Raw genomic sequence first — 15,570 nt, 5'->3', positions numbered from 1 at the left:
TCAACAGTAATGGAAAAATACACAAATATAGACGGCTCAAGAGATTCCTTTGTATCCTGCTGTGGGTCCACAATTGTGTATTTTTCAAAATGCCTTTCAATTGTTACCATGATTGACAATGACCCGTTCAAATTCCAAAATTCTGTTTGTAACGACACATGTAGAATATAAATTTATATGCAGCTTTCTGAGCCTTCTTGAAATATTGGTATAGAACTACAGAACTTTTGCAGTACGCCAAAATGTCTTTCAACGTTCACTTAACTTATGCACAGAGGTTTTTCATCTTTTCCATCTACCATCAATTCAAGGAGCACTTCAGAAAAACTGCAGTTTTAGTATCAGATAATTTTTCTGCTCGCACTCTGTAATCCCAGTTCACTGTGGGCTAGACCACAGGCATTTGTGGCTGAGGAGACTCACTGCTTTTATTTTTATCCAGCTATTGTTTGCTATCTGCTAGCCGCTGACTTTATAGCTAATGCAGTGGGAAGCTCCTGAGAATGTGTGCCAATGAAATGTGTTCTGCTCAGCAAAAGGTCAGTAAGAAACAAGTCAACAGCTGTACAAATATTAACAGAAAAATAGATCTGATTTCAGAAGCAAATGTCTGTTGTCAGTTGTGGGCTAAGTATAACAATAAACTTGAAGTAGTAGCAAATAAAAAGTCAATTTCAAAATGTGAGATTTGAAGAATAAAAAAGTAAACAGAAAATAGAAAAGATCAATTTTGAAATGAATCAGCATAAGATGTTTAACTCAATACATAATTACATAATTTTTTGAAAAGAATAAAATGACAGAAGACAAAACCAGCAGGTTGATCTAATTCAGTAGAGTTTAAAAGGAAAACCATCTGTTTTCAGACAATTAAATCTGCTAACTTTCACACTTTGAAAAGATCATCCAATCACTAACTTTCAGAGGTTGCTCATCTCTCCGTACTTTTTTTTTGAGACCTGTTAAAGTGTTTGGTTGAACCTCAGTTTCCATAATGTTCTGCTTTTATTAATTAAACTGTTAAAAGTGCACCTTGCAAAAATTCAGTTTGGAAGTGTCCTCTTTAACGGGGCACAAGTTACCATAATCTAACCAGGTCCAATTGAACTACCAGAGATGTAAACCAGATTTAGCCATACAGTGTCCTCTGTTCATGACCAACTTTCAGAATTTTCACAGAAACTACGTGGTCCCCCTTCAGCGTCAGTCAGGCACAGTGAAAAACTTGGGAGAGAAGTGGTCAGCTTGAGCAATCCTGGTCCTAACCTTGTGAACTGCTGTTGCATCTAGATCAGGGAGCATACCTCTGCTTTGACTACCCTCTCCATACCTGGTCAATGTTTATTGGGTTTGTATGCATTGAGGGTTTGTGTTGGGAACTACTTCAGTGTACAATACCATTGCAGCACACCAAGAAATCATAATTAGGATAGTATGCATTAGAGATTGAGGACATTTTCCAAGGAGGCTGAATTAGCTTTAAGTTATCAGAATTGAATCTTATAATGAATTATTCACATTGACAGAGAACCCATTCTCATGGTTAACATTTCTCTCAACTGTAACTATCATCATGAAAGATACAATTCATTACAATATTGTAGAAAGCAGACACACATTGAGAGCTGAAGATAACACACAGAACTCACATGAGTTAAATAACTGAGAAAAAATTGAGCTACAGAAATTCATGCACCAATAAAACCTTCCAAAGTAGAACTCTATATGTCTAGAAGAACATATCGATTTATTAAATGTTAATATGTACCTTCCTTATTGCTGTTATTCCAGTTATAATTATTTTGTAAACTAATTGGGTGGCATGGTGGCTCAGTGGTTAGCACTGCAGCCTCACAGCGCCAGGGACCCGGGTTCAATTCTAGCCTCGGGCAACTGTCTGTGTGGAGTTTGCACATTCTCCCTGTGTCTGCGTGGGTTTCCTCCGGGTGCCTGGGTTTCCTCCCACGTCCAAAGATGTGTAGGCTAGGTGGATTGGCCATGCTAAATTGCCTGTCGTGTTCAGGGGTGTGTGGGTTATAGGGGGATGGGTCTGGGTGGGATGCTCCAAAGGGCGGTGTGGACTTGTTGGGCCGAAGGGCCTGTTTCCACACTGTGGGGAATCGAATCTAATCTAATTAATGAATCAAATGACAAGAAAGTGAAACAAAATAGTAGTTGATGAAATTTATTGGTCTATGTACCCGCAAAACAGAAGAAAATAAAAAGCAAAACAGCAGCTTCAACAAGTTCAACAGGTTTTATAGTTACTGAAAATGTGTATAATTTTGAAATACCATCAAAGAGTTTGCAAGACTACCTGCTGAAGTATAGATATAATAATTTGCAACTAAACATTATGTTTTGGAAACACGCCATAGAACAGTCGCAAAAGGAAAAGAAAGCCTTAATACCTACAATGTCCTAAAGCAGCATGTTTTGAAATTGATGGGCATTTGATAACTAAATTGTTGAATTACATGTAAGAATATAATGGAGAATACCATGGAGGCATATAAGCAGTGTAACTATGGTTACAAGTATAAATTCAGATCAAAAGCATGTGACTAGTGGCTGATTGAAAGGGACTATATCAACCTGCCCCTGATCTGGTTGCCTATAATATTGTAACAGATCTTCTACAGGGGGCTCTGCAGTCTTTCTCCACAAACCCTGCCTCATCAAGAATCAAGGATACACTGTACATATAAACCTTTTCAGAAAACGAATGTTACCAATGCAGTGGATTTTATTTTAAGGTACGTCAATTACATTGAAAATTATCATTTTTAGAGAAAGTACAAGTTTGCGAGAAGGAAGCTAATGAGAATTTTAAATTGAAAAGCTTGTGTTCATTCTAAAACTAAATCAAAGACTGAGTAATGAATATTTCAAAATACACGAAGTAGACAAATTTCACAATTTGCAAATCAAAACTATGTTGGTTATACCAATTATATTCCTTACCTGCTTAATTGAAATATTACCAGTATTGATTATAAACTAAAAGGAAAGACAGCTGCGAAGAGAAGTATGGTTAATATTTCTAAATGTATTAGCATTTTCCCACAGCGTGTAAGGAAGTTGATAATCTGATATGTTGAATAGCTCTAGCTGATCTGAATTAATTTGTTTCTGTTTTAAATATAATCCAATTACTGATTAATTATATATGTAAGTTACTTCTGTGAGATTACATTCTAAAGTTATTTTGAATCAATAACTCACTTTGGATATTCATAGTAATAGTTTACTAATATATTTAATCATCTAAGGTAACAGGCTTAAATCAAAAAATAACACTTAAGATCCTGCAATGGAAAGATTGTGTTATAAAATTAAGGCGTAAAGCAGATGAATGGAAGAATGAGTTTGTAAATTTGAAGACAATCCATATTAAATAGTAACAGAATAGATGGCTTTATCACATATTTAACCACTTGATGAGTGAAGCAGCATTTTGCAATAAAAAGAAAACTGTAATAAAATTATGTTCTCAAATAGATTCCAAAAGGACTATAAATTAACAAATCTTTGCAAGTTAATAATTGTGCAGTTTTTGTGTAAATAAAAACAATCTTTTGACATTCATGAAGCAATTAATTTTCAAAATATTTTCAGGAAGGTAACTGGATGCTTTACAAAAGCTGAAGCCTTTCAGTCTTCCAAAGGCTAATTCACCAGACAGTATTTTTTGTCCCAAATAAGCAAACAATTTTTTTATAGTGTGTGTCTGTTAATAATGGAATTGTGAATTGAATATATCAAGTATAAATAATGGCAACTGCTTGTTTTTCAGCAGACCAATACCGTGTGGGGCCACTGAAACATCATCATTCAAGTTAAATCCTTTATCTCCTCTTAACTTGGGAGAAAAACAGACTTATTTTTCCACTATGAAAAACATAAGTAGGTTTCTGACCCTGTCTAATATCTCCCTAGCAAATCCTGCTTCTGCTGGGACTGACTTGATTTACAAATCCTTAGAATACAAGGCTGCCTCTGTGTTGTTGGTGTTGGCCATTTGTGGAACTGGAATCATCGGGAATATTATGGTGGTCTTGGTGGTCCTGACTGCCAGACACATGAGAACCCCAACTAACTGTTACCTTGTCAGTCTTGCTGTGGCTGATCTGATGGTCCTAGTGGCTGCAGGGTTACCCAACATTTCTGACAGTCTGATTGAGGAATGGATCTATGGGCATGTAGGATGCCTGGGTATTACATACCTCCAGTACTTGGGCATTAATGTGTCATCATGTTCCATCACTGCATTCACTGTGGAAAGATACATCGCCATCTGCCATCCAATAAAAGCCCAGTCCATATGCACTGTCTCCAGAGCTAAGAAAATCCTATCACTTCTATGGGCAATTACATCTTTCTATTGCATGCTGTGGTTTTTCTTGGTGGATATCAACATCAATAGCAGGCAGAATGCTCAGTGTGGCTACAAGGTCTCGAGGAATCTATACTTACCTATTTACTTCATTGATTTCACCATCTTCTATGTGATTCCCCTGATTGTGGCCACAGTGCTCTATGGTCTGATTGGGCGGGTCCTTTTCCTCAGCCCTATTCCAAACCAAATTGAGAAAAGAATGGAGCAGTGGAAGGAGCAGCCTGGGACAGAAAGTAATGGTTCACAGTCTTCCAGCCGGACAAGCAAGGGGGGAATCTCATCCAGAAAACAGGTAATGCTGTATTCTTGGCAAATGGGCAGACTATAGTTGCAGGGTTGATTATTTTGTCTGGAACAGTTAAATGAAGTTTGGGTTCAGTGGTAATCATTCTATTGAAGATTGAGTGTAGATTGGATCTGAAGTGAAGAGAACAATCAGAAACTCAATGTGAAAAATTAAATAGAGTAGCTCGTAGAACAATTATGGGTGGATTTTCTTGCTTCAGCAAATAATTGAAAAGTCAAAAAGGAACATTTTCCTTATTCTCCACCTGCGTTCCAACTTTGCACTCGTACCACACTTAAGCTGGTGTGGTCTCTAGGTGACACCTTATTTCCAGGTCATGCCTTGGATGGCTCTCCTTAGTCCTTTGACCTAATTTGATCATTTTCCTTAGTTCTAACCCTCACAATTCTCATCTCCTAATAGCCATCTAAGTATCTCACCCTCAGCCTCTGCACTAGATGCTTTTTATCTTTAGTGATTTCGATTTTCATCTGAAATCTTCTCATTCTTTTTTCTCTGAGCACACTGCTCTCTTTTCCAACATAAATCTTTCTCTAAATACTTATACACCCATCCACATTCATGAATACCTCTTCAATCTTGCCATCTGATGTGGGCTTGTTCTTGCTTTTGTATTGATCACAGAATGATCAGCTCTGATTGCTTTTCAATCATATTCTCTTTCCCGTCCCTGAACTCACTTCCTTCCATACCAACCCCTGGGAAAACACTGTGTTAAATAACTTTACTGCTGAGACTCTTTGACATTGGTGAGATTGGGTGACTGCACTTTCTGCTCTGTTTGTGGGGAATGACCCTGACCTCCCTGTTGTTTGCCATTTCAATTAAACATCTCGCTTTCATGCTAACATTTCTGTCGTGGGCTTGCTGCATTGTTCTAACAAGGCACAATGAAAGCTCAAGGAACAATACCTCAATTTTCACTTACTGAATTTACAGCTTCAAGGTCACAGTATTAAATTCCATAACTTCAGAACTGGCTGCATTATGTCTGTTCTCCAATTTTCTTACATTCTCTACCTGTGTCCCAACCGCCCCCACAGACTTGTCTTGTTTGTGCCTTGTTTCCTTTGTTTGGTAGAGAGGACCCATTCTCTCCTGTTCACACTGTAATTTACATTCTATTTTACATATTTTTTCTCCTTTCCACCACTAATGATCTATTTGTCCTCTGCACTGGACCACTGCTTTTGTCAAAAATACAAAATAAAATCATTTCCTCTCAGTTCTGAAGAAAAGTCATACTGGATTTGAACTATTAACTCTGTTTCTATCTCCACAGATCTTGCCAGACCTGCTGAGTTTCTCCAGCATTATCTGTGTTTGTTTCTGGTAATTAACTTGGGTTCCAAATAACAATTAATAATTTCCAATTACTTAGCCCACAATTCATTATAACATCTGTACAGTCGCTGATCTGCTACTTCACACCCTCTCCACCACATTTGATCTAATTAAAACCATTATACACTCTCATCCCAGCCATTTTGACAATTTACTCTACTCAAGTCCCAGGGTGTGGATTTAAATATCTTTGAGGAGAACTGGTTTAACGACCTTTTGACAGATCTGGCTAGACTGCATAAGGTATAATCAGATCCTGGTCTCCAACAATAAACCTGCTTCAGCTACAAAGGCACTGCAGGAATGAAATGAGAAATGTCCTTCCTTTTTCACTATAATCAAACTCTTTAAACCACCCTTGCATGCCTCCTCCTCCCGCACTTCCAGCAATGAATGTGAGGTGCTCATGGCCTTTTTAGTCAGGAACCAACTAGAGAGCTGTTGAAACATTTGGGTTGTGACTTCTAGGAAGGACCATTGAACCACACAAATTAAGTATTAGTGAGGCCAGTCAGAAATTAGCAGCCCATCTACTTAGCAGCAACAGGGAGGAGACTATGGCTGCTCTGGGATAAACAACTAGGACTGTGGTAGATTGAGGAGAAAGGTAGGTGATTTGTTGGGCACTTTGGGAGTAGTTTAAGGGTTTGGGGGGGTCATGGGAAGAGGGGTGCAAGAGGTTGGAAGAAAGGGCAAGCCAGTATCTCACAGTGGATGGTCCTGTCTATGCCCAGCCTCTTAATCTGGCATTGATTGCCTTTCATTGAGACATCTCCCTACTCCCAAAGTGATTAGCTGCCAAAGACAGCAGAAATTTCAGCAAGTCTGGTGGCATCTCTGTGGAGAAGGCAGAGTTCCTGTTTTTCTGACAAGCTGCTAAATCAGTTTGAAGTGGCAAGCATGCTGCATGGTGATTAGCCCACTTATAGCTGGGTTAGTCCTGCCAGAGGCAGCTTCAGCCCCTGTGGTGGTCATTAATTGGAGACTAGTTGGTGAACCATTGGCCTCTCTATCCCAGACTTAATTCACATGGAGGTTTGAATGTGTCACCAGTTCACCTCATTACATGCCCTACTCTTCTCTAAGCTTGTCCCCTCCAGGAGCAGAAGAATCTGCACACTGTCTGTATGATCTGATCAAGTCCTATAACATTGCAAGTTACCTTTGCTCCTCAAATTGTGGATTTGTGCATCACTGATTTTAATCACTTCACTATTGGTAACTGCACCTTAAGTTACTGAGACCCTGGTATATTCTCTGTCTCTTCCTTTCTGTCCTCCTTTAAGATGCCCCTTAATATTTACCTCTTTGACCAAACTGTTGATCATCTAGCCCGAATATCTAGCTTGGTGTCAAATTCTGTTTGATGACTCCCTTGAGAATTGCCTTGAGATATTTTATTATATTACAGGCACTATATTAATGTATTTGGTTGTTTTCGTGAATATGAAATGTTTCTTTCTGTGTTTGGATTTTAGCTATTCATTGCATATTAGTTTATATCTTTTGTTGACAGCCACTGTCCAAATCAACAGGAGCTAGAAAAAAAACTTTTCTTCATTCTTTATATGTCAAATTCAAAATTTGTGGGTGAATTTTAGTGCCTGTAAAAACAAGGTTGCTGCTACTGTGAAATTAAGTGTTTCTTGCCTGTGTATTGATGTCAAAAGTCAGGTGAGGAACTGTTTGGTTAAGAATCTCAACAATACAATCAGTTCCTGTTTGACACATATTGGTGGATCTTTTGCCTTTCTAACAAATCATATTTTAAACCCTACTCTAGGATCTGAATCCATGGGACATTCGGTCATTTGAGTATTCTTTAACATTGAACAAGTAAAGCCTTACCTTTCACCACAACTACAGCTCCTGCAAAATCACCATTTCTCTCAGTTTCTTTTGCATTCTAAAGTTCATTGATCTGGCTTGAATATGATTGAACATCCACAGATTTCTAGAGTAGAGAATTCCAAAGATTTACAACACATTAACTAAAAAATGATTGTCCTCAATCCAGCCCTAAAATGGCTTATCCTTATCCTGAGGTTGTGATTCCTGGTTCTAGACTCCTAAGCAAGGAAAAACATCCTTTCAGCAACTACTTGGTTAAGCAACTGAATAATTTTATATATTTTGGTCATATCACACAATTTCCCATGAAACTCTAGAGAATATAGGCCTAGTTTTAAGGTGTTAAGAGGAAGGTATAACGGAGACGTCAGAGGGAGGTTCTTCACCCAGAGAGTTGTGAGCACATGGAATAGTTTACCAGTGGTAGTCGTGGAAGTGGAGTCATTAGTGACATTTAAGCGACTGCTGGACGTGCACATGGACAGCAGTGAATTGAGGGGAATGTAGGTTAGGTTATTTTATTTTTGGATTAGGATTATTCCATGGCACAACATCGTGGGCCAAAGGTCCTGTACTGTGCTGTACTTTTCTATGTTCTATGTTCTAGTCTAATCAATCCATCCACATAGGACAACTATTTCATCCCACAAATCAGTCTAATAAACTTCCATTGAACTTCCTCTGAGGTAAACATATCTGTACTGAGGTAAAGAGGCCAAAACTATATACAGAGATAACAAGGTGTAGAGCTGGATGAACACAGCAGGCCAAGGAGCAGCAACGCTGATGCTTCGGGTCAGGACCCTTCTGCTTGGCCTGCTGGTTTCATCCAGCTCTACACCTTGTTATCGCAGATCCTTCAGCATCGGCAGTTCCTACTATCTGTAAAACTACATACAGTACCTCAGGTCTTAGCCATAGGGCCCTACAAACTTACAGTGTCAGTTCTTTATTCTTATACTCCAATTCCTTTGTAATAAACACTAATGTGCCATTTGGCTACCTAATTGTTTGCTATACGTTAATTTGCGGTGATTAATAAATATGTATACCTAGATCTGTCTAAATATTAACATTCCCCATTTCCTGACAATTTGATACATATTGTGCTATGCTATTTTTCTTATCAAGCTTCACATTTTTCTACATTATATTCCATTAATCACATACTTATCACTCAGTTATACTATCTGTATCATTTTACAGTGTCCTCATAGTTTACTTTCCCGCATAACTTGGCAAATTTGGACATAATACTCACCTCATGGGCGTATATTGTAAATTGCTAAGGTCTAAGAACTGATCATTGTGATATCCCATTGTTACACCCTGCCAAGCCACAGACAACTTATTTCTTCCTAGCCTCTGGTTTCCTTTTCTCAACCAATTCTCAATCAATGCTAATGTAATACATGCAATTCCATGAGCCCTATTTTTAGTTAATAACCTCATATGTAGTACATTAATAAATGCTTTTAAAAATTCAAATATACTACATCTAATGGTTCCTATCATCTGTCCTGCTAATTACAAGTTCAAAAAGCTCCAACAGACTTATCAGATGCAACTTCCCTTTCGTACCATTATTTTAAGACTATGGTTAATATAATTTTCTAAGTGGCCTTTTATCACATTCCTAACAATAGATGCAACCATTTCTCTACTATTAATATCAGGCTAACTGGTTTACAGGCCCCATTTCTCATTCATTTTCTTGAACATTTGCTACTTTCCAATCCATGGGGACTATTCTGGAATTTAGGAAAAACAACTAACAATGCAGCCACCATCTCTACAAATATCTCTTTTAGAACTATAGTTTCTGTAGACAGTCAGGTCCAGGGGATTTGCTGATTTGTAGTCCCGTTAATGCTTCTATTATTTCTTTCATATTGCTAATCCTCTTGACTTCCTAATTTTATTGCAGTTCTGGAGGAGACATTAAAATGAGGCTCTGTCAGTGAAAGATCCTATGGCACTGTTCAGAGGAGAGCAGCGGAGCTCTCCCACACCTCTGGACAATACTTGTACCCTCAGCAAAACCTACCAAAAACAGATTTACATTTTCATTTATCTTGTTACCGTGTTTTTAGGATCCTGGCATGTACAATTATTCTCTATTATTCAAATGAGAATTTATCTGATTAAGTATTAGTGATCGATGGTTTGACAGGATTAGACTGTGGGTCCTTTACTTCCACCAGAAAAGGCACATAAAATATTATAGTAATATTATAGTGCTCCTATTATTGACACAATGCAGGCTACTAAGACTGACTGTGGGGGAGTAAGGGCTTTGTTGTGATCCCAGCTGATGATTTTATTGGTCATGTCTGATCCCAGACTAAAATATGGCTTGAAAGACCATTTTCAAAAATTTGATGAGATGTGTCTTTTGCTGAAACACCAGCACACAATGCTAAAGATTTGATTTTAACAATAAAATCAAAATTTATTTTACAAAAAGATGCAGAAAAAAGAGAAGCTATTTAAATTGCAAAAAAATGTATGTGGGATATGGGTGTTGCTGGCTAGCTCAGCACGTAATGCCCATCTCTAATTGTTCATGAAATGAATGATTTACTGGCTCAATTAAAATTCTACCACATTGTTATGGGTCTGGAGTCATATATAGGCCAGACCAGATAAGGATAAGCAATTTTCTTCTCTAAATGATGTTAGTGAGCCTAGATGGGTTTTTACAACAATCGACAATGGTTACATAAGTATGATTATGCCAGCTTTAAATTTCTGATATTCATTAATTCAACTTCAATATTCATCTTGGTTGTCTTAAAACATGTGTGCCCAGACCATTAGTGATAATGGGAACTGCAAATGCTGGAGAATCCAAGATAACAAAGTGTGGAGCTGGATGAACACAGCAGGCCAAGCAGCATCTCAGGAGCACAAAAGCTGACGTTTTGGGCTTCGACCCTTCTCTGATGAAGGGTCTAGGCCTGAAACATCAGCTTTTGTGCTCCTGAGATGCTGCTTGGCCTGCTGTGTTCATCCAGCTCCACACTTTGTTATCTTGCCCAGACCATTAGTCAGATTTTTTGGCTTACTAGTTACTAACCCAATTTGAAACGTTTTGGGATATACTGTACTGACTTTGCAGTAATCAATCTATAAACTTTGTGACCCATTTGGTTTGTCACATGATAGGAAATCCCCAGCTACAATGAATCATTTCAATAATCTCATTCTCACAATGAATTACAACTGTCCTTTCACCTGAGCTAAATTCTGCTGAATGAGTCTTTAAGGGTATCAGAGATAATGGGAACTGCAGATGCTGGAGAATTCCAAGATAATAAAATGTGAGGCTGGATGAACACAGCAGGCCAAGCAGCATCCCAGGAGCACAAAAGCTGATGTTTCGGGCCTAGACCCTTCATCAGAGAGGGGGATGGGGAGAGGGAACTGGAATAAATAGGGAGAGAGGGGGAGGCGGACCGAAGATGGAGAGTAAAGAAGATAGGTGGAGAGAGTATAGGTGGGAAGGTAGGGAGGGGATAGGTCAGTCCAGGGAAGACGGACAGGTCAAGGAGGTGGGATGAGGTTAGTAGGTAGATCTTTAAGGGTGTTGTTTTACAGATAACAAATAACATATTAGCATTACAAAACTGTTTTTCTGGCTTATTTCCATAAATTGATTTATGATTCTGTAATTGTCTTTATAAGTCACTTCAGTAATTGTCTGGAAGATAAAAATTATGCAATTTAACCTCTTAAGGAACTCCAGATTAGCTAATGTGATTGCAGGAGGGCCAAGGTTTGAATTTTTAATTTCTGATACATCCTCCACAAGTCCCAATATTTCTATTTCACTTCTTATATCTTTCACAACTGTAAGTATACTTTTCTCCTGGCTATCCCTGTCATAGAATCTCTTTAAAATTCTAACATGACACAATCATTGATTCTTTCTCCTCCTGGAACACTCACAACAAAATTCACATCATTGAATTTCTTTTTGATTTGACAAGAACCAGCAAACCTTGTTTCTAATGATTCCCCAGAGTTAGTTAATGATACAACTACATTGCCGTTAACACTTTAGCCTTCTTACTTGATCTAATTTTCATTGTTTCTTGAGAACAATTTCTTTCTAACCAGCTCGCACATTTTAGTCAGTTTCTGTCTAAAATTTGAAACAAAGGCTGGAGGCATTGCCTTTGAGTTTTGGTTTGTCAATTTTTCTTTAGTTTTAATTTAAGTCGTCCTCTCACCTCACATCCATATTTAAGTCCAAAAAGGATTAAGTACTGTGAACTTGTTAGGAGCATTCCTAATAGCAACTAGTAACAAAGAATTCTCTTATTCCAATTAGAAGGACATTCTTGACAATAAGCTTCACCATGCATTTCAAAATTTGATGCCATCTTTCCAATGCACCTTGAAATTGTGTGTGATAATCAGAAGATGTAAATTATTTTATTCCCAAACTCGTAATAATCTCTTTGTATAATTGTGACATAAAGGTTAAATCTTGGTTGATTGTATTTCTTTAGGTAATTTATATCTTATTTAAAAATGGAATTAGCTTTTCCACTACCACTTTTACAGTAAATTCTATATATTTGACTTCATATTGCTTTCAATTCCTGGTCTTGAAGGTCTGATAACCTTTTCCTTGAGTATTCACACAACTGAACATAGAGTTTCCCAGATTTAAATAACTCCTTTAGGATTTTAACCAAACGCTTCTAGTCTGGAACTTTCAAACTAAACTCTTACACTGATGTAACCTATTTCTGTTTTTTCTGAAGTAACTGTTTCATACATCCAAATTCAATGAGGACATCTGCAAACTAAAACCAAAAGGTTTCCAAGCTATGGGTGTTTCCCTTAAGAGAAACAAAAATCAATCCCTGGAAGATAAAAATTATGCAATTTTAAATGAAAGCCGTCTAATGCTCTTCAATATTTATTCTGTTCACTCATAAAACTCTCCTAATGCAAACAAATTCCTATTAGCCTTCCCGGAACTACATCTCTTGTACTTACAATATAATATGGCTCATGGAATCCCGACAAATTAATCATTAACCCCATTCATACACACAGACCAAAATCCGTATGTCACTAATTCAAAATCTGATCTCCAAACTAAATGATGTTAAAAATATATATAAATCACACACATTACACCACACTGAATATGAACTAAATCAGTGTTATATGATAGCACTGCTGATGACCCCTTCCATTGCTTTATTAATGATTGAGAGTGGACAGATGGCCTGTTAATTGGGTTAGTTCGATTTGACCTTTTTTTTGTTAGACAGGACATATCTGACAATTTCCACATCGCTGTGTAGATGCCAGGATTGTTCTGAAATAGGCGGCAGACAAAAATGGGTATCGTTCATATTATTGAAGATTGGAAAATGCTTTATTGAAATCTTAAAAAATCTTTAAAATATCATTTCACAAAATGGAATTAAAATATATCCAAATCATTTTGGCAGCTGTTTATTATACTGTAAATGTAAATTAATGTCACCAAAGGTGTTGCAGTAGTCTAGCATCTGAAAGAAACTAAATTCGAGATCACCTAAAAAAGCTTAATACAATGTGTGGATTTTATTTCTCTACAGGTCACTAAGATGCTGGTTGTGGTGGTCATTCTATTTGCTTTACTCTGGATGCCATACAGAACAATAGTAGTGGTCAATTCCTTCATAGACAAGCAATTTGAGAATGCATGGTTCCTTTTATTCTGCAGACTGTGTGTGTATGCCAACAGTGCTATCAATCCTGTCATTTATAATCTAATGTCCCAGAAATTCAGATCTGCTTTCAAGAAATTGTGCAATTGTAGCCGAAATGACACACAGCAACGTCCCTTGTACACAACTCCTCTTAACTACAGTGTGGTGCGAACTCCAGTGACTGAGAGCCCTGAAGTCAATGGCAAGCAACAAGGTGAAAAGCAGACTCAGCAGGAGGAAGCCAGCAGCATCAAAACAGGAGCTAAATCTTCATCAAAAGACCAGATGTATTTTAGTATTGTTTAAAATTAGACCTTTATTTAAAATGTTTTGAATTAAACATACAACAGTAAAATAGGGAGAGATAATGGGAACTGCAGATGCTGGAGAATTCCAAGATAATAAAATGTGAGGCTGGATGAGCACAGCAGGCCAAGCAGCATCTCAGGAGCACAAAAGCTGACGTTTCGGGCCTAGACCCTTCATCAGAGAGGCAGAGAGGCCTCTCTGATGAAGGGTCTAGGCCCGAAATGTCAGCTTTTGTGCTCCTGAGATGCTGCTTGGCCTGCTGTGTTCATCCAGCCTCACATTTTATTATCACAGTAAAATAGGGAAACGGTTTCTTTGGCTATCAATATGTGGAGCATTTATGTGATATAAGCCATGCCCACAAAAAAAACTTTATTCAGCTGATCATTGCACTGTTCTTGATAACTGCAAACTATCTTATACAATCTCAATTCCTAAGTGGTGTTGCAGTGTTCAGCACAAACCATAAACACCATGGCTGTGAACATTTGCCAACCTTTGTTCATTCTCGTACTGACCCTCTGTTCCTGATCCTGTTAGTCATTCTGGCCTCAATGGAGGTTCCCCCTCCACCCACCACTATAATATCCTGTCCTATCCTTACCATTCGGAATATTCCAAATTAAAAATACATTATTTTGTATGACTATTATAGAAAATATGTTTGCAGTTCATTCTGGATTACTTTGATCAAGATTTCAAGATTGCTCTAATTTGTGAATAGACCTGTTTTCTTGATATCTTTGGCTGATTTCCTCAGTCTGCCTTTCAGCTGATTGCTAGTGCTGTGTGCATACTCTCTGTTACTGCGATCTGTTCTATTTTGTTTCTTTACCGAAATATGTGTTTAATTTTAATTGTTCATCTTTATTCTACTCTATCATTAAGGCAATTTCATAGCTTGTCCAATGACTTGAACTTCATCATTAATCCATAGACACATTTCAGATAGCAAGTTGTTTCGATGTTTTTGCTACTCAGTAATTTCCTTCTGTATTATTTTATACACAAACATTATGATCAAATCTAGTTGAAACAGTGATACCTATGTATTTCAGTGGTGTAAATTATTAAAAATATTAAATAATCTTGACAGTAATGCAAACTTATATTGTTATAGCATTGTAGACATTAACAGAAGTTATTCATATGTGAGAGATAAAATTGATTATCAGCTCAGTTACATGCATGCACAGGTTCTGGCAGAAAAACAAAAAAGCATTGTAATGTTAAATGGCATTTGTTATGAAGTTGTTTGAAATAAATCACTGGTAAATCATTTCTGATATATGATATAGCCTTATTGCATGAAATGTTTCTACAGATTTTATTTGTCCAATAAGGTGGTGCTTAAAGCATTGATATTATACTGATGCAATTACTGAGTCTAGACTGATCTATCAGTTCAATGCAGAATAGCTTTATCTTGTGATTTTGGCTCTTTCAGTTAGCAGCTGAAGGCGGAAGTACAATGCACTGTCTAAAGCAGTGAAATTGTTCTGCTGTACTTTCCCTATCTCAGCTGTACCTAACAGTTTAACATTGATATTAATATAATTGTGACTGTGAGATGTCTCTCAATTTTGCAGTTAGCAGCTGAAGGAGGAAGAATAAAAGGATGCTATATACAGTTTTGTGCA

The 15,570-nt window shown here is 37.4% G+C and overlaps 1 protein-coding gene across 2 annotated transcripts; it reads left to right on the top strand.

Moving 5' to 3' along the window:
- Positions 1–2,636: 2,636 nt before the first annotated feature.
- LOC125459895 (thyrotropin-releasing hormone receptor-like) lies at positions 2,637–14,030 on the top strand. 2 transcript variants are annotated; one of them, XM_048546880.2, is made up of 3 exons: positions 2,637–2,756; positions 3,800–4,691; positions 13,508–14,030. In XM_048546880.2, the coding sequence occupies exons 2-3, from the start codon at positions 3,894–3,896 to the stop codon at positions 13,925–13,927; spliced, it is 1,218 nt and encodes a 405-aa protein (XP_048402837.1). In that variant the 5' UTR covers positions 2,637–2,756; positions 3,800–3,893; the 3' UTR covers positions 13,928–14,030. The 2 variants fall into 2 exon arrangements, with proteins under 2 accessions (XP_048402837.1, XP_048402838.1); XM_048546881.2 differs by having other exon boundaries at positions 3,797–4,691.
- Positions 14,031–15,570: the final 1,540 nt, after the last annotated feature.

Source organism: Stegostoma tigrinum, chromosome 16 (assembly GCF_030684315.1).
Source record: "Stegostoma tigrinum isolate sSteTig4 chromosome 16, sSteTig4.hap1, whole genome shotgun sequence".
Taxonomy (NCBI): Eukaryota; Metazoa; Chordata; class Chondrichthyes; order Orectolobiformes; family Stegostomatidae; genus Stegostoma; species Stegostoma tigrinum.
The sequence above is the reverse complement of the archived record's forward strand: the minus strand, read 5'-3'. Positions and strand labels throughout refer to the sequence as shown.